The sequence below is a fragment of the Choloepus didactylus genome, chromosome 14 (assembly GCF_015220235.1).
Source record: "Choloepus didactylus isolate mChoDid1 chromosome 14, mChoDid1.pri, whole genome shotgun sequence".
In the NCBI taxonomy this organism is placed as follows: domain Eukaryota; kingdom Metazoa; phylum Chordata; class Mammalia; order Pilosa; family Megalonychidae; genus Choloepus; species Choloepus didactylus.
In genome coordinates, this window is record NC_051320.1 from 77,843,972 (window position 1) to 77,864,594 (window position 20,623).

Genomic DNA, 20,623 nt, shown 5'->3' on the forward strand with positions numbered 1-20,623 from the left:
TGGTTTTTTCTTGGGGACATAATATATCCATACTGGCACACCTGCATCTTAATTCTGGGTCTGTGCTTGTGGTTGCCTGAAGAATTCCCCCATTTATAGGAATTTGATTGCCCCCTCTACTCCTACGAAACAGATTTTTTTTTTCTCTTCTGGATGCTCTATGGTATGAATTAAAGCAGGTAATCCTTTGTCCCAGGCTGTTTGTCTTATTGGTGTCTTATTCTGCTTTAACTGTCTGCAGGATATTTCTGTCTGCAGGGCTAGTTCTGTGAGGGCGAGTCCGGGATGAGTTACCTGTTTCGTTCTTTCCAGCTGCCACTGAGTGGATTGGCAGTGATAGGCATTCCAGTGTGTGCATAAGGTTTACTCTGCTGTATCCAGAACAGGGGCAGGGATCCACAGTGGGACCACGGCCTGGCTCCACACCCAGCCAGGGTGGGGGTGGGGAAGGCAACAAGTGCACCACAAGCTTCTCCTACTGTTTTTTAAATGCAATTTTATTGATATATACTCACATACCATATAATCCATCCAAAGTATACAATCAGTGGCTCATAATATCATATAGTTGAGCAGTCGTCATCACAATCAATTTTCAAACATTTTCATTACTCCAAAATAGAGAAAAAATACATAAAAAAATAAGAAAGAAATAAGAGCAAACACCCATCCCATTATTCGCCCCCCCCCCCATTATTTATAAATTTTTGTCATTATTTTATTACTCATCTGCCCATACACTGGTTAAGGGGAGTGTCGGTCACCAGGTTTTCACTATCACATGTCCTACCATTTTTTTAAACTGTGTTTTCTTGATTCGGTGCTCAACTCAGTTACTGCAATCCATTAACTGTTTTCTGAAGATCAAGGACAATGGCTCTTCCAGTTTTTGCTAATTGTACAAAGATACTGTGAGAGATCAGCGCTGTGAAGTGTCTTGTGTTGCCATCTTGGTCCTTACATTTTCTATATTGATTCTTAATTACATTTTCTGACCACATATATGTCATTCAGCAAATAGAATTTTCAAAATGACTGCTCCATTAAGGTTCCTTGAAGGCTCAGTATAATGTTGTATGTTTCTATATATTACATATAAATAAATGCTGCTCTGTGTGTGTTTGTGTGTATTCAGGCATGGGAGTCTAAATTTTGAGTTATTTGTCATCCCTTAGTCATTTCTTTATATCTGTCACTGGAACCTACAATACATAAGCTAAATAAATGTTTGTTGAACAAGAACATTCCTTCACTCACTGAACAGAGCCTCCTCCTTGTGCCCAGCATTATACCAAGCACTGGGGAAAACAAAAGTGAATGAAGTATAATCTTTGCTCTCAAGGAATTAAGGAAAAATAATGGGAGTTGCAAATATAGTATATAACTTGGAGTTTTAATCCCGGAAAAAAATTGCAAACAATAGAATTTTTTTTTTAAAGTAACTGAAATTGAGTATGATCATTAGAAAAAAGATCATACAGTTGTGACTGTTGAAGTGTTGTTTTCTGATATGAATAGCACACTGAAGCTTGTATGATTCACTGAGCAGCAAATAAATCCCCAGAGTTGACTTTTTAGCTTTTACTGTGAAAAAAAAGTCTTCATTACCTCAGCTATCCCTTAAATTTTGTGTTTTTCTTTGATGTGGCGAGTAGATGCACAGAATCCACATGACTTGGTGCTATGGATTTAAAGATGCTTGTAATAATCTTTGCCCACTTATCTCCCTTTATGCAAAGGAGATGGATATTGAGGTCATATTAGCAAAGATCCTGGGCATTTATCAGCCATATAATCTTGGATAAGAACCTCCAAGTCACTGAAATCCAGTGTCCTCAAAGTTGCGAAAGGGTCAGTAGTAACTAGTTCAGTTATTGGAAGGATTAAATGAGATAAAATATCTGAAGTTCCTTGGTCAATGATTGAAACAGGATTTCACAAAAATTTAAATCAATGAAGGAACAAATGAAACCATGCTAAAAGCAAAGACAAATGGCTTTCTTAATCATTGTTTAATAGGGAACAGGAAAAAAAATGACAACACATAAATGATTATTTTTTTAAACGCTGAGGATCACTTCGGGAGAGTGAAAAGGAGCAAGTGAGAGAGCCGGATTTCACAATAAAATCCAGAGAATTGACACAGTTTTCTCAGGAGTGAATATGGCATACAATCAGCCACAACAAACCACAGAATGGGAAAATCAGCTTGTGGCCAACCCGAAGGACTGCTTTCTAACCACAAGCTGGGATGCCTGATGAGCCATAATTCTAGGTGGTAATCCAACATGGATAGAAATGAAGGGGAAAGCCCTTCGTGTGTCTGATGCTGTATCTCTCAGTGAACCATGCATTCAGCAACTCCTATAAGGCAACAGATAAGGACATGGAAACCATGGATCATTGTTAAAGACTTAATTTCTCCCAGGGAAATAAAGGGAACCCTTTAAGGCCAAGAGACTATTGATGTAACATGGCATGGGAAATGTTTTCCAATAGATCCAACCATTTTGACTTGAAGACAACTGTATACATTATAGTTATTGAGTGTCTGCTAGTTCCAGTCATTGTGCTGGTTACTCTTACGTTTCACTCAGTGTAAACACATTGTAAGGTCTATACACATATCTATCTTACAAATGAGGAAGCTAGACCTCAGAGAGGTGAAGCTTAATGTCACATATCTAGAGAATAGTGGATCTGGCATTCAAACCTAAGTCCCCCTTTTCCAAAGGCAGAATATTTAATAGTCATAGATATTTTTTACAGTTGACCCTTAGCCATTGCATAAAGCATGGAGAATTGAGATGCATATTTTAAAAGCTTTTTGAAGACTAAGTTTCAAGAAATCTGGTCTCCTTGGTGAAAACAAACAAAAAACAACTCATGTCCATATTTTATTATCAGAGTGTACAGTAAAGTAGAAATATCTTGCCTAAAGAAAGTAATACTATGCCAAGTTGCACCATCTATCATGGTGAAAGGGGAAGTTTAGTATTAGTTGGGTTGTGGGAGGAAGAGATGGGGAAGAACTTCCTGCCTTGCAACATCTTTAATTAGCTTCCTTCATTAAATTCATGCTTCAGGTATTTGGCAGTACTCCTCTTATATTATAAATGTACAGTTATCAAATGTGGTGAAATTGTAGCAATTGGTGAACGTAGGTAGAGTGTGTTACTTGTACCATTCTTTCAACTTTCTGTAAGTTTGAATTTTATCAAAATAAAAATGTTTAGGGACAAAAGCAAAAATAAAATAATGTAAAATAGCTCTGGGGCTTTGAGAGAGTTAAGTATTCTGAGCCTCTGTATTCTCATCAATAAAATGTGATAAAGAACCTAATAATGAAGATTTGTAGGATTGAACAAAATATTTACTGTAACATGCTTAATAGTTATTTATTAAATTATAAAGTCTCACATTACAATATAATCATTATTATTATTTGATTGATGAGTTTAATTTTCTTGTGTTATCAGAACAGTTGCCTAAATCCTTTTCTTCAGGGGAACCTGCCCCAGAATTACTGTGAAAAGATTTTGCTAGATCTAGCCGCCTTAAAACACCGACTTTGATCTCAGATTCGATCAAGGTATATTATGTACCACTTTGAATAATTGTATATCTCTTTGAGAGAGATCACTAGGTTATCTTTGTAAAGCTTATGATAAAATCTTCCAGACAGAGTAAGTAGCTCTGTTTTATAGATTCCTGTCTTCTCCCTAGCAGTGGTTTGTCAAAACAAGGCCATTTCCCATAGGAAAACTTGTCAGTAAGCCCAGCCTCTCCCTAGCTACTGTTTAATACAATTTCCCTTTTAATGGGCACACTAAATAAACCTGAAAATCGATTGCTCCAAAAATATTATAATTGTCAAAAAATAGGGTTGATCTAAAAATAACATATAATTGTCTTAATTGTTGTGAGTACAATTATTGTAAAAAGTAAGGCCAGGTTACATTTCTTAATGTTTATAGGCAATTTGAAGCAACTGTATAATTCCATTTACGGAACAGTCTAAAAAATGACAAAATTACAGAGATGGAGAACAGATTAGTGGTTGCCAGGGGGAGTTAGGGACTCAGGGGGAGATGGGAGGGAGGGAGGGAGGTGGGAGTGGCTGTAAAAGGGCAACTTGAGGTGTCCTTGTGGCCATGGTAATGGAATTGCTCTGTATCTTGATCGTGGTGGTGGACACGTGAACCTACACTTGGGATAAAATTGCACAGCATTAAATACACATGTAGGTGAGTGCATGTAAAACTAGTACAATCTAAATGAGGTAGGTGGACTGTACCGATGTCAGTTTTGTGGTTGTCATATTGTGCTATAGTTTTGCAAGATATTACTATTTGGGAAGCTGGATAAAGAGTTCACGAGATTGTTCTGTATTATTCCTTACAACTGCATGTGAATTCACATGTACCTCAAAATAATACATCTAATCAAGAAAAAATGTTGCTTAATATATTTTATCTACCTCAATACCCATAGTAACTTTGTGATGTAGAGGAGATTTATTATTTTTCTAGGCCATTTACATACATTTTAATGAATAAAACCTTGACCGCTGCCCAGCTTCCACACAGAATTTTCTGCTCCTTAAAAGGCCAGTAACTAACACAGAACTGCTGACTCCGCTATCCGGAGATAAACAAGTTAGGAAAATGTGGATGTATTAGATTTGTTATTTGATGAATGAGGAAAAACTTCGCCAGGAAGAATAGGAGCAGCTTGAGTGAGTACAGTTTCTTGAGCATGCCCAGGGGGGAAATAAAGTCATTGTTATCTGATGTGACACCTTAGAGCTTAGAGCTGCCCTCTGGCAAGCCCGCCACCAACGACGACAGTCGGTGACCAGAGTCTGGGATCAATTAAGGAAAAGTGAACTTCTAACCTATGTGAACTGTCACGGTTGAGGCCTGGCCTGGCTGATCTCTGTTTCCAGAGGTTAATCACAGCACTCCACAGATGACAAGGGCCGCCTCTTTTTTTCTTCCTGCATGGACTGAAAGTAGTGCCCCTGCAGCCCCAGATGGGAGAAAAATCCCTTTTCCCTCTATTTCCAAGTTCAGAAAAAAAAACAAACACAGAGATAGTCTTGTTCAGGAATACATCCCCCTTACTTGGAACAGTGCCTGGCATAAAATAGGTGCTCTTTATATTTTTATGAAATATTATTTAGAAATAAACGTTAAGAGGACTTCCAGCTCACAGCTACTGATCCGTGGGCCAGAAAAAAAAAAATCAACCATCTGTGAAATGCTTACTACCTGTCAGATATTGTCTTTACATTTGTACGTATCAGTCAGTCCTTTTAAGTATTCTATACAATAGATGCTATTTTTAATGCCTGGTTAATGAATGAAGCCATTGAGACACAGGCTGATTGAGTAACTTGCCAAGTCACAAAGCTGGTAAGTAGCAGAGCTGGGACCTAAACACAGCCCATGCAACCCCCATGCTTGTGATTAAACCACCAGCCCATCCTTCCTCTGATAATTTACAGAGAGTATCTGTTCATTGGAGAGAAGATGAATTAAAAAGCAAAGTCATCCTTCCTGGTTTGGAACTTCACCCAAATTCACTTACAATTTTTTTTTTAATGCACTGTAACAACTCTTTTAATATTTACAGCAATCCTATGATGGGGAAGTTATTATCAACTCTAGTTTATGAATGAGAAAACTGGGTCAACATGACTGAGTGACTTAAAATGATAACCCACTTAATAAGTGTGGACTCTGTCTTCTGAGTTTTATCTTCTAAAGCAGGCTCTTGGGTTTACCATATACTTGAGTTTTCATCCTAGTTTTAAGATCTGACTTTGTCCTGACCAGATTAATCAGGCTTATTGAGGTACATCTATGACGTGAAGCTAGTAATAAAACTTGCCCTTTCTGTCTCAGTGTGATAATGTGAAGAAAAGATGAGATGATGCAAGTGAAGTCTTTGTCCATTGTAAACTAGCTTGACTGTATAAGTTGCCATTATGATTATTATTTAGCAGAACCATTTTTACTTCCAAGAAGCAATGCCAAAATGGGAAACTCTTTGAATTATGACTTTTGAGTGCGATACATTCAAGTCTGAATTCATTCGTTTGTGAACAAGTGGATTTTGAGAATCTATGTATGAGATGCACTACACTTGATGCAGAAATCCAGAAAAACATTACTTTATGTAAATATTACCTGTCAAATTGTAATTGTACAAAAACTTTGTCATATTCACCATTATTCCATCCCACCTCCATATCTGATCGTAGTAGGTGGCAAATAAAGGTCAGAAAAATAATAGGGCCTTGTCCTTTTCCTTTAAAAGTTTATGATGCTGTTAAAAATTTTAAAAAAAGGAAGTAAATGTCATGAGCCAAAAGAGAGATGCAGATTATAGATACATCATTAAGGAATTGAGTGGAAAGAAACTTGGTGGATTAGAGTTGTCCAGTTGGCTCCACGGAAGAAGGGAGATTTATCCTAAATATGAAAGACTTACATGATATCATTGGTCAGCCAGAAATTATTGAGAAGAGTGATTTTCAAACTCATTTCATGAGTAAGTCCCATCCCCCAGAGATTTTCCTAAGGCCTGGCTGAAGCCTGAGAAGTTGTGTTTTTAAGAAGCACTGTAGGAAATTTTTATAACCAGGTAAGACTGAGGAATGCTAAATTAGAAAGACGAAGGCTATCAAATTGGGTAAAATTATTGAAAATGTGAGTGAGAAAGATGACTTAGAGAATTGTAGTTAAAATCATAACATTCTTTTCTTCTTCCCTTCCTCCCATTAACTAAAGGTAACCTCCTGGAGACTAGGAACATTGGGGGAAGAACCCTTCAAAATGTCTGTAGGTTTAAGTAGGCAGGTTAGTATGAGCAGGCATCCATTTGTTTATGTTCTGAGTTCAGTTCATTCCTCTATTCATACTCCATTAAAAGTGATGGCAGATGTACTCTGGGTTCACCCTCATAACCACCCATGTCATCTGTCCAAACACACAGTGCACACGAACGTGCACACACACACACACAAATAGTGAGTGAAGCTATAGGTGTGCATCAGAGATAAAACGGAGTCTCATGAATCTCACAGTCCACGAGTGAAGTCAGATAAATCAACAGTTACTGTAACTGTAAGGACTATGGTGGAATTATTCAGAGAAGTCTGTGATTTCACAATCTACTACTCATATATGACCTTAAAAAATCAATCAGTCTTTAATCGACATCTCCTGCACATTGCACTGGAGGAACAAATGAGTTTGAAAAACTAGCAAATGCTGTGTGGTGATACTTTAAAACTGATAACAGCAATGGCTTATTTGCAAGCAAGCCTCAGAGTTTTCTGTTCAATCCAACAGATGTTTTGCACCCACTTTCTGGGCACTGAATTTCTTGCCATCTTTGAAAATAACCTCCACCTCTCTGTAGGCCAAAATGTATTCTCTAGAGTTGTTTTTTTTCAATAACATTTATTTTAACAATAATATGGTTGGTCTGCTGTGCAAATACAAGTTCACTGATGAGGCAGTCAGCCCAGTCAAACATTGTTTGGGGTTATAATTATAGCTATTTAATTGTTTAGTAATCTCATAATAACGTTGTAAGAATCCCAGTTTGTTTACACACAGCAGTTCAAAAGTTGTTTTCTTCTTTCATCCTTTTTCCTCTTTAAAGGAGAACTCAGGGTAATTCTAGCTCGAAGCCCCAGAGTACAATTAAGCCCCCTGCAAAACTCGTCGGGATTAGGAGGCTCCCTTTGGGTTAAAGAAGCGGTGCACAAAGGCTGTTGCCATGATTTGTTTTAATTTGATAAACAGAAGAGAGCTGTGCTTTTCTGAGACCTCTTTCCCCCCAACTCAGAAAGGGGGTGTTTATGGACAGCTGCAGGGAATTACTCTCAAGAGGTTTAAACAGTGGAAAAAGAAAACATCCTCTTTTCTTTTTGGACCCACCCAGCCCACCAAGGTTTACAAACTTAGCCAATGGGAAGTAGACTGTGGTTCACTGAAAACTCCCCTTGGAAAATGGAGACCCGGTCTCAGGATGGCTGAGGATCTGAAAGACTGACCAAGTGGTGTTGGCAGCAGTGGGGGGTGGCAAACTGGAATCCCGTAGGGGCTTCGCTTCAGAGACAGCTTTCATATTAGATACAGACTGTGACAGAGCCCCACTGGCCAAGTTTGTCTTAAAACTGTGTTATGGGGTGAAAGTAGGAATTACGTTTAGATTTCTGCAGGGTCACTAAACTGCCTCTTTGCCAACAATGAACGAAATCTACATCTTCTTATTCTTACTCTGTATGGGTGTTAGATAAAGGATAGAGTGGTCTCTTTAAAAGTTCCCCTCCTCAAGTAATCGTTTTTTGTGCATTTTACGTAATTACTTCTTCCTGTGCAAAAAGGAAACACACTTGGTTGAAGGATCACAAAGTAACTTGCTTAACAGCACCTTGAAATGAGTGACTAAAATTTTAATGAATTAATTACTAGCTATGCTGTCATTATTTCACATTAAACATCAAGATTGTAATTTGTATGCTGTTCCTAAATATAGTATTGGCCCATTAGCTAAAATGTATAGGGAATCCCATTAAATGTCATGAGGATAGACTTTGAACTTCAAAAATATGCAGCATGTGTTTTTTTTCTCTCTGTTTTACTTTCCAGTTTTCATGAAATTTTTGTAAAGTGAAACATAGGGTAGGATTCTGAGACTGCTTAATAAAAAATAAAATTTTAGAGATTAATAATTATATAAATAATTATTTATTATATAAATAATTATAATAAATATTTATTATATAAATAATTATAATAAATATTTATTTATTATGAAAGTATAGAATCAAATTGCAATGTTTTCTGGCATTATGTGATGTGAAAATAAACTCAAAAAAATTCAAAATTAATTCCATTCACCGTTTTAAAATTTATTTTGAATGTTGCACTCAAATATGGTGGCCCAATTTATTAAAAGTAAACTCAGGTGCTAGGCCACATACACATGATTTGCATTTGTAGGTTCTAAAATGATACAAAAAGCAAATTCTTAGACTGAACAAATTTTTTGTTTGAAAAAGACAATAATGATTAAACTTGTATTTTTTTCTTAAAATATGCCTTCCAAGAACATCATTATACCCATTTCAAATGAAATGGGTTTTCCTTTCCTTGAGTGTATGTAATCATTAGGTAGAGATGGACTGAAATCAAACATAATCAGCAATAATGGTGGTCAAGACACCATAAAGTAGTCAGGACTTTCCATAACCCTCCATTGAAAAAACAGTTGGTCTTTATTCCTTTAATTCCCTTTTTTTTTTTTTTTTTTTTAAAAAAAAAGTATTATGTGTTGGTAAACAGGTATGATGTTAATTGGAGACTTATTTACAAAAACAAGAATAATTATTGTCATTATATTATTCCAGAGAAAATGTTTTGTTTATGTAAATTAGCTGGTAGTTTTAAGTTAAGAGATGCTCGTTCAGTTTTCTAAGGGAAATCAAAACCTTAACTTTAATTCTTTGGGTCTTTTGCAGTCAGGACTAAATGACTTCAAGAAACAATTCTCCTTCCTTCTCTTTCTTCCTCCAGCTCTACTTCCATTTTTCTTCCTTTCTTGATAAATTTGTTTTCATATTTATTTTTTTTAAAAGATGTCATTGTTCAGGATATTTTTCTTTTCCTCTATTTAAAAGTAGTATTTTATTTTTTGTTTTATTTCAGTGTTGTATCTCCAGGGTCTCGCCTACCCGGTGTACAACGCTGCTCAAAAGTATTTCTTGAATGAAAATCGGTAAGTTAAGTCATACCTACTAATTGTGGAAAATGTGAAAAATACTTCCCTCTTCCCCCAAAAAAGAAAAGGATATGGAAGAAGAAAAAATCCAGGTTTTCATTGTGCTGGATCTTTCATGGGTTTATCATGGGTTTCTTGTGGTTGTGACTGCCCGCAAGCAGTTTTACATCTAGTTGTGTTCCTCTTAAAAGTGAAGCCACTTGAGAAGCTTAGCAGAGTTAGAAATAGTAACCAAAGACAGCCAAATAGAGGTAGGCTTTAAAGCATTATTACACTGGACTCCATGGGTTGAAAATTAAGTCCATTCATGGTTAGAAAATGAACAGTATTTATCCAAAAGGTTGCAGCTGTTACATTCTCTTGAGAAAATACAAAGACAGACCTATCCATGCCAGGTTTTCTTGATTGCCTAACTTTAATGATTCAGAGATAAAATCCCAAAATAGGCATTTATAAAGGCAAGGCTGAGAGGAAGAAAAGACTCAGAACTGGGGTTCGTAGTTACTGCTGCTTGTTCTCAAACTACAACCCCCTGAGCTATTTTTCTACTATTTTTACCAGTTTGCCTAGGTGATAGTCTTATGCCAATCAAAGCAGCCACAGGCATTTCTGTATAACTATTCTGTTCTGTCTACACTGGTGGTGGTTTCAACACAAAACAAAACAAAAAAACCAGGATAACGGAAGCCCTAAAACAAATAATGAAACCAGAAAACGTAAGCCCTCGTGTAAAGGAGAAAAACGAAAGGCAGAGGAGAAAATGCATTTTCCCAGGAATGTCCACATCTCTACAGATTTAGTTTTCAAAGTGGGGTTTCTTTGAATAAGGTTTGAATTTGCCAACAGGCTGCTAGGATATAATACTCTACTCACAATTCTCCAAGAAAGAATCTTAAGGTTTGTTGTAATGTGTCCACTTTCCCAGAGATGGGTAGAGCCAAGGGGAAGGGATGAAGGAAAGTGGGCAAAAGATTGTGGGAGTCGGAGAAAATGGGCTGGATTCTGTCCAGCCATGTTCAAACGCTAACCTCTTCTAAACAGAGCAAGCCTTCAGGAGGAGATTATGCAAAGCCCCTCCATCCAGCACCCCTGAAAATCTGCCGTCTCCATTCAGATTTGAGGGTTAAGGAAACTGGGAGAATGAAAACATCTATTTATCCCTGGTCCATGTCAAGAATTTTCTTCTGGGCTGAATCCTATGGCTTTATTGGTGTTGTGATCATCCCCTTTACCAGTTTTTTTGGGAGGTGGGGTGGGGAGGGGAGGGGTGAGGGTAGTAGGCAGAGATCTGCATTATTTGATGGTTCTGTGTTTATTGTTTCAGCAAGGGTGCTTAATTGTGTAACTCTTGGCTGGGCTTCCCTAGCCAAGTGATAGAAATCAGAGTTGGAAAAGACCTATTAGGTCATTTTACCCTAACTCCTGCCAGTGAGAATTTTGCCTCTAATACGCGAGCTGAAGCGTCCACCCCTTCCCTTGGGAGTTTAGCTTCTACAATCCAATTAGTTCACGCTGCCAACACTTTTCTCTGACATTCAATTTACAATTAATAATATTGTTTTTCTTAATGACAGTTCTCGCAAATTAAGTGTTTACTTTCTCTTAATTGTATCCAAATTTTAATCCACTGATAAGTCTATTTTCTTATTTCTCCCAAAGTACATTAATTTATTTCATTTATTATTTCCTAGAATCTTTATTTTATTTGCTTATGTTTGTTATTCTTTGCACGACCCTGTGTCTCTTTGATATTAAGGTGATGAAAGGGTCTAACTTTCCAACTTCGCACAACTTATTAGCAGGCACATATGCAGATAGAATTAAGAAGAGAACTTGAGACTAATTTTTCATAAAATTTAGCCTTCCTCATACTTTGCTCCAACTTTCCAGAAGTTTCTGGCAGAGCAGTAGTGAGTGGGGCTGAGACATATTGGTCTTATTTCTTGTTACGTCTATGAGCTTTTCATTTGCATGCATTGTATGCATGTGTGTGCATGTGTCAGATTTTCTGCCGTGGAGACTGTGCTCGGATGATCCCATAAGACAGACCGAGACCTGAAGTAGAGTGGAGGGAGAGCACTACAGCGAGGAAACTCAGGGACTGAAGAAACTCAGCTACCTCCAGAAAACCTCACTCCCGGAAGAGATGGACCCCAGTTATACCGAGGTGAACCATTGTGGACCAAGGCTGCCTGGTTGACCCTGGGGTGGTCCCCTTGATGGGGCAGCTCTCTGCAGCAAGGCTTGGCTCCCCTGGGATTTTACTTCGTGATTGCCTCAGCCCTTGGCTCTGCCGCCGGCTCGCCTTGTCTCCCTCTTCTGGTTCTCTGGTTTTGTTTTGGCCAGAGAATCATATTTGCTTGTGCATTTCACCATGTAGACTCAGTCTCTCCTTGTGACCTCCTCCCAGCCTGCTGCTCTAAGGGAGGAACCCCTGTTTCTTGATCTTACCCTCTGACTAAGCCTTCTTCAGCTGATCCTCCCTTTCCTAATGATCCAATATCAACACCTGCCCAAACTCCACTTTTTCTCTACACTCCTAATTATTTGATTGTAAAGACTGCCTGTTTACTCAAATTTGCATTAAGCTCTCTCTCACAAGGCATAGTGCTGACTCACAGTAGCCTACTTATGTGGTTCTTTAAGGAAATTTTTAGGTAATTGACTGTCACAAATATAAATAGTAATCCTTAATACAGTCTGTACAGGCCTTTAACAAAACTCTTACCTAGCACCGTAGTCCGTTTGCATGCCACTGCCCAATGCCTCACTTGTTGGCCTGTCCCACCTTGGGGTTTTCATTCCTGTTGTTTACTCCACTTGCCTAAATTTTACTTACTCAGCAGGCCACAGTTTACATGGAAGTTTGGGAGACAGTTCCTGATTACCTTCCCTGGGCTAAGTTATATTCTACTGTTCTCCATCATTGTGTACTATATTTGCATTGGTAGAAATTACCAACCATGTGAATATGTATCTACTTATGTGTTAAGATAAGATGATGTTTGTGAAACCTACGATCCTTGAAGACAGGGCCATGCTTACTGTTCATTGCTGCTTGTGCCTAGGATATTGCAGGTCCTCGATTAGGTGAACATCTCAACCATGACAGAAAACAAATAGAAGCAGAATAAAAATTTGCAGAGTTTAATTGACCCATTATTGATAATCAGTTATTTGTCTTATTCTGTAAAATTCTATTGGGTGTCTTCATGCTTATAAAAATATCATTTCCTTTATATAAAAAATTAGCATTGTGATCATCTGCATCAGGTATTCTATAAGTAAGATTTCTTGGCTTTGGCCAAGAGAGATTCCTATTTTTACTTGAAAGAAGACTTTATTGGGGAAAATAGGGAGTTGATATAATTAGTGAGGAAATGGAGGGGTATGTTTGGTCAGTGCTAGAAAGTGAAGGAGCACAGAACGCAGTCAGTAAGAGCAGTGCTTCCAGGATGCTGTCAACACCCCTGTACCACTGCCACTGCCGCTGCCTGCTAGGCTCCCTCGGGACTGTCACTGGATCCTAACATGCACGACCCCCACAGCAGTGTCATGAATTAACCCTGACCTTCCTTTTGTTAGCAACTGGCTTAATCTCACCCCTGGGTTGGATGGATGATTGGCCAAGTTCTGATCAGGTAACCAAGCCCTCACTACTGGGTCAGACAAAGAAGGATTTCTCTTCTTCTGCACAGGCATTTTGAGGTAGGGAACCATACCCCTCTAATTCCTCACACAGTGAGTTATTCACCCATAATAAGGAGGAATGGTGAATGATGGACACCCCTCAAGCAACAGTCAATCAAACCAGCCAACCAACGCACCAACCAATAGCAACTGCTAAGTGCAGTTATACTTCAGGATATGCCATTCCCAATGCTTGAGTTTTATGGCTATCTTGTATCTTGATCCTCTCTTCTGTTGCTTTCCATATTATAAATTCATGTATATTATATTCATGTTTTCCATATTATAAACTCCAGCATTCCTAAGAGTGCATTTCTGAAATCTGATTTCTCCTAAGATGTATTAGCTTGATCTCTTTGAATTATTCTGCAGGTTCCCTTGATAGCACAGGTTGTTGTAACATTCTCTTAGGCTGAATTCTCTAGAAGCTCAGTCTGACACAGGAATTCTTGTGAATTTGTTGTATTGAGAGAAAATACTGAGCAAGAAGGTGGTTTTAGGTAAAGTCTAGACTTGGTTTGATACATAGGAGAGAGGTCTTTGAAGCATCAACCACATAGCTCTGTTGTCCCCTTAAGGACAGGGAGTGACTTCCCATATACCACAGGTCAGTCATTGGCTTTGGACTGACCCTCAGGGGAGAGCATTTTGCTCAGTTAGAGAACACATTCTCCACAGAAGTTGGGCAGCTGTGAGCCATTAGCAGCTGACCGTTGCAGAAGCTGGGTTTGAGGTGCACCAGCAGGTTAAAGGGCATCTGGGGGACATTTACTACAGACATCTCCTATCTAACCTTTGTTGGTTTTATTAATTTATTGTTTGTTTCCACACAAATCAGCAAAAGAGTAACACAGTAAAACCAGCCCTGAAATAATCCCCCAAGGTGTGAAAATGGTTGTAGCTACATTGTGCGAAACATCTGGACAGACAGACATAATTCAAATAGTTGAACACTTTGCCTAAGCAACTCCAAACATATGGGCACTGAGAAGAACACAGATAATCAACTGGTTTAAATTTTTCCCCATCCAGATTTTGGCTGTTGTGCTGGGGCATGAATATGCCAAAGAATAAACTGTGGTGCCTGTGTGCAAAATCAAACTAGTTCCTTCACATAGACCCCATCACGTGCCGGAATGGAGATTTCTTCTGAGAGCAGTATTATGAGTAATAACAATAATAATAATTTCAAAGTTTTCCCTAACTCCTTTGCATTCATTAACTTATTTTATTGTCCCAAAATAGTCTTTGAAAATCTAGGTGTTATTATTCCTAAGTAACCCTTGAGGAAACTGAGGCACAAATAGGTTCACAACTCATCTGAGGCCACCCAGCTCATAAGTGATGGAGCAGGAAAGATGTATTCATTATTGCTGGGTGTGTCAAAATAATTTCAGCATTTCCCAGCAGACTGCAGTTCAATCTGACTTCATGTTAGAGAGTCAGTGGAGTCATTGATTTCCTTTGTAAATTTCTCATTTTCCAATCCAAGCGATGAAATCTCAAAGAATAATTAGTGCTCTGCCCTTTGGATGTAAAGATGTCGTTAATGACCCATCATCAGCAGGGCAAGCTCTAACTTAGAGGCAGTGGTTGTTGCCCTGAACACATTTAGCTCTCCTCTCTCAGATCCCTCTCACGCCCACCAGCTCCATAAACATACCGAAATGGCTCATGGACTTAAACCAAGCTAATTATTTGGTTGATCAAGGTAATGGAATTTAACTTCTTAATACTCATATCTGTCATCGAGTGCTTAGCTGATACCATGTCAAGTGCTTTAAATAACAAGAAGCTGTTTCTTTTGGTTTGTCTCCCCCTTTCCCCCACTTTTTTGGCAGCAGATCTCACTTCCTGAATGTAGGGATTTGCACATCACAGAAGCTAGACCAGTCGTAGTATTCCATTGACCTGACTGCAGTTGATTGGTCCAAAAATGGACAAGTGACATAAGCAGGGCCAATCAGGTTTCTTCTCCAGAATTTTTCTAACTGTAGTTATTTGGAGAGACCTTCTCTCCTATTTATTCATGAGACTGAGGAGAATGTAAGCTCAGAGATGGCTGTATTCTTGGTTTTAACCTTGTGAGGATGGTTAGCCTGAGAGAACACAGCTACGTGTGAAAAGAGGTAGGTATAGGAGACAGAAGGGTAACCTAATAATTTGAATCCATATAGATTCATTGGTGCTGTTTTGTGTTTGTTTCTTTTGATGTGTTTTTTTGCAGTTTAAGTAAAACAATTTTTTGTTTGTTGTACTTAAGCTTCCTGTTTCTTTGCAATTTGCTGTGTTTAATACACATATATTATCACAAAAGTCCCCCTGAATTGGGTATTGTTATCCTTATTTTACAAATATGAAAATCAAAGCCCAGAGACTCGATGTGATTGGCCCAAGGTTGCACTATTTGTTACAAGCAAATGTGGGAATCCAAATTTTCTCACTCCAAAACCAGTACCCTTAAAAATTTTGCTATACGGCCTCTTCTCAACTAGATGATGTAATTCTCAGAGAAAACCTTCACTAATAAAAACTGCCATTGTTTACTTAGCACCTGAGATGTCCTGACAATAGGGATTTTATACATGTGATGATGTGTAAGTCTTAGTTCATGTTTGTTTGTTCATTTGTTTTCATTTATCCAGGAATTATGGCTACTTATTCTCCTAGTCTAGATGGAGAATATAAATATAATTCTGAGGGAATGGGTTAAAATGAAGTAGTTATATAATTTAAGAATTTTTGAAGAAAGATTATTCTGTCATGTAGGTATTATCATACAATATAGGATTTTAGTCAAGGAAATGAAAATGCTTACTGAAATATCTCCTTATTCATAGAGTTGTTTACAGAGGAGAAAGGCTTGGAAAATTGTTGGTTATCTACCAATTTAAATAATGTAGTTAGTCATAAATACCATCTTTTCATATCCAAAGACCCTCACATATAATTTTGTCACCTAATAAAACTGGCTAATGGATTTTTTTTTCATTGTGATATATAGAAATGAAGGAATTATTATTTTTTTAAATTTTAGGATGAGGAAGTAAGTGATTTTCCCAGTTTGATGATGACCTCACATAAATAGAAAATTTCTTTGCATATTTTAGCTTCATCTTTTATTAGTAGTTTCTATTACAACTTGCTTGAAGAGCCCCTATGAATATTCTAAGACCAAGTTTCTAAACTTCACTGCCTCTGAAATTCCCTCCCAAAGATCTCAGTTATTATGTCTCAAAAAGTTAGAAAATCAGAAAAATTACTTTATGTGGGGAAAGGTAAAGTGGGGAAATATCAGATTATTTCTGATTTTATTGAGTTGCTTCATAATTGATATTTCTACTATTTATTCATCTGATATTTATTGAGCACCTAATGTGCCAGTCATTCTGCTACGCTCTGGAGATGCATCAGTGATGTACATTAATGTGATAGGGAACATTTTTTTAAAATTGGGAGATGCTTCCATCTACCTTTCTGTATATACACAGACTCACGGTCATTCATCTCGGTGCCACTCTGTCTTCTGAATGGTCCCAATGGGGGTCTTTTAGTTATGAGAAAGAATAGCAGTAGGTACTAGGGGCTTGACAGTATCTGTCAAGGGACCATTTTTTGTGGGGGGAGGGGGGTCATGGGGCAAACCTGAAAGTACCTCTTTGATTCAGTGTTAGGGTAACATTGATTGGGATACCCTGGCAGATTGTTGGAGACCCCTGGTTAAAAAGAACACCAAGGAGGCGGGGCAAGATGGCAGACTGGTGAGCTGTATGTTTTAGTTACTCCTCCAGGAAAGTAGGTAAAAAGCCAGGAACTGCGTGGACTGGACACCACAGAGCAATCTGTCTTTGGGCATACTTCATACAACACTCATGAAAACGTGGAACTGCTGAGATCAGCGAAATCTGTGATTTGAAAAAAGAAGGGAAAGTTAAAAAAAAAAAAAAAAAAAAAAAAGATGTAGTGCCCCCTTGAGGAGCCTGTGGAGAATGCAGGGGTATTCGCCTACCCCACCTCCATGGTTGCTAACATGACCACAGACATAGGGGACTGGTGGTTTGATGGGTTGAGCCCTCTACCATAAGTTTTACCCTTGGGAAGACGGTTGCTGCAAAGGAGAGGCTAGGCCTCCCTATATTTGTGCCTAAGAGTCTCCTCCTGAATGCCTCTTTGTTGCTCAGATGTGGCCCTCTCTCTCTGGCTAAGCCAACTTGAAAGGTGAAATCACTGCCCTCCCCCCTACGTGGGATCAGACACCCAGGGAAGTGAATCTCCCTGGCAACGTGGAATATGACTCCCAGGGAGGAATGTAGACCTGGCACCGTGGGACGGAGAACATCTTCTTGACCAAAAGGGGGATGTGAAAGGAAATGAAATAAGCTTCAGTGGCAGAGAGATTCCAAAAGGAGCCGAGAGGTCACTCTGGTGGGCACTCTTATGCACACTTTAGACAACCCTTTTTAGGTTCTAAAGAATTGGGGTAGCTGGTGGTGGATACCTGAAACTATCAAACTACAACCCAGAACCCATGAATCTCGAAGACAGTTGTATAAAAATGTAGCTTATGAGGGGTGACAATGGGATTGGGAAAGCCATAAGGACCAAACACCACTTTGTCTAGTTTATGGATGGATGTGTAGAAAAGTAGGGGAAGGAAACAAACAGACAAAGGTACCCAGTGTTCTTTTTTACTTCAATTGCTCTTTTTCACTCTAATTATTATTCTTGTTATTTTTGTGTGTGTGCTAATGAAGGTGTCAGGGATTGATTTAGGTGATGAATGTACAACTATGTAATGGTACTGTAAACAATCGAAAGTACAATTTGTTTTGTATGACTGCGTGGTATGTGAATATATCTCAATAAAATGATGATTAAAAAAAAAAAAAAAAAAAAAAAATCATTACCCTAAATGTCCAGTATATTGCTGCCTCAATATCAATAGCTATGTATCTATCATAGAGAAAATTACATTAACTTTCAAATACCTGTTTTTGAAAATATTAAAATAAGAGCAATCACAAAAAAAAAAAAAAAAAAAAAAAAAAAGAATGAGTGACTTCATGTGCCATCGTTTCATACTAGATCCACCAAGAAACTACTATGTTATTGTGATGTTTACTGCTCTCCAGGAATTTAGACTGTGTGGAAATTGCAAACAAGCTGCTGAAGAATTTCAGATCTTGGCAAATTCCTGGGAACACCTTGGGGCATTCAACAAGATATTTTTTGCTATGGTGGATTATGATGAATGCCCTAAGGTCTTTGGAATGTTCCAAGTGAAGTCAGTTCCAACTTTCCTCCACTTTCCAGCAAAAAGGCAATTTACAGTAGACGACATTTATTGTTTGAAAGAAAGGGGTATCGGAGCTGAGCAGATAGCTGAATGGGTAGTGGAGAGAACAAACGTCAGCATCAGAATCCGACGGCCTGCAAGTTATCATGATCTCTTCATGTTGGGGATACTTTTGGCTCTCATTGGTGGACTTGTGTATTTACTGAAATGGAACAGGAAATTTATTTTTAGCAAAACGTTTTGGGCAGTTTTTGCTCTTTGTTTTGTGACTGTGATGACAGCTGGTGAAATGTGGACTCGTATTGAAGCAGCACCATACGCTGAAAGGAATCCTCACACAGGACAGATGCATTACATCCACAGAATGTATTACTCTCAGTTTGTAGGAGAAACATACATCATTTCTCTGCTTAACATGTGCATTACCCTGGGAATGGTGATCTTAGATAAAGCTGCCACATCTCGCATGAACTTTCTAAAGAGGAAGATGATGTGTATGATCGGTATGTGTCTAGTTGTAATATTCTTCAGTTGGCTGCTGTCCCTCTTTAGATATAAGGAACCTGGGTATCCCTACAGCTTTCTGATGGATTGAAAAGGAACCTAGACTTAGAGACATCAAAGAAAGAAATTTGAAAAAGGAGCATATCGAATCAGAAAGATGTGAACTCACAACTTCTTTGAAGTGATTGGGATTTAACCAAAGGAGGCATGAAGTTCCCTGATAATAACAAGCCATTTACTCTCAAAAATTGGTGCAGTTTTATGGTGCAGTTCAATTTTCTACTGTTAGTAAATTTCATAGATTGCCTACTTAGTGAATTCCCACTATTAAAATCCCTAGAGGTACAACTCTTATCTAATCAGAACAATGTTAAAAGTACATTACTTAGTCACCTGATCTTATTCTATTATGAAAAATATCCAGACAAGGTATCCCACAGCTAACCACTACGATAACTGCATTATCTTTCCATGGATGTTTAATATTTGCACAGTCTGCTTTTTGGGTGGAGAGACCAATTGTATTATGTTGTCCCTGAAGTTGAAGCATCTTTCTTTGGAGTACACTTCCAATGCTTGGACGCAAATATGGTACTACTTCTCATGAGTCTTTCCTACTGAAATATGATACTATGCTTCTTGATAGTTTGTAGATATTACACACTAGTTAAACACCAGATTACAATTTTTCCGTGATTATTAACTACTTCTTATCTGAAAAGATTTCAGATAAATTCCTTTTCCTTATTTTCTTGCACTTCAGGTGGTCCCTCTCCAACAAAATATGGTGTTGACTTGAGCTTATTTTCCATTTAATTTGAGTCTCAGAGAAAAATAGGCATAAAGACAATTCAGAAGAGGGTGAACTTCAGTGAAGTTTTCATTGGAATTTGCAGGGGAAGCTGGTTGGCTAAAGTAGAGATAGAAATTCTTTCTCACTGCTGAAGTAATCAGTTCTCCCTTTAAGGAGATTAGATGAGATTTCTCTCACTGCTGAAGGCAATCTCCTTTGTTGATTGTGGATGTAATCAGCCATAGGTACCATCAACTAATGATTTATGTCCACGAAATACCCTCACGGTAACAATCAGGCTGATGCTTTCTTGACCAAACAACTGGACACCACGACCTAGCCAAGTTGACACATGAACTTAACTATAACAAGGAACAGGATAAAATATCAAGTTATTTCTAGTATGTAGAAATGCAGAACTGAACATCCTAAATGCTGTTTCTTTCCCTTTAAGTGGAAAAGCAAGGTACAAATTGGAAGACTTTTTTTTTTTTTGTCTTTATCTTCCTTCATTCTGTCATATGTAGATAATCAAAGTA

At 38.1% G+C, this 20,623-nt stretch overlaps 1 protein-coding gene across 1 annotated transcript; it reads left to right on the forward strand.

Moving 5' to 3' along the window:
- Positions 1-18,554: 18,554 nt before the first annotated feature.
- Positions 18,555-19,626, forward strand: LOC119508885 (magnesium transporter protein 1-like). The gene has a single exon (XM_037802609.1). It carries the CDS (start codon positions 18,555-18,557, stop codon positions 19,380-19,382), a length of 828 nt encoding a protein of 275 aa, XP_037658537.1. The 3' UTR covers positions 19,383-19,626.
- Positions 19,627-20,623: the final 997 nt, after the last annotated feature.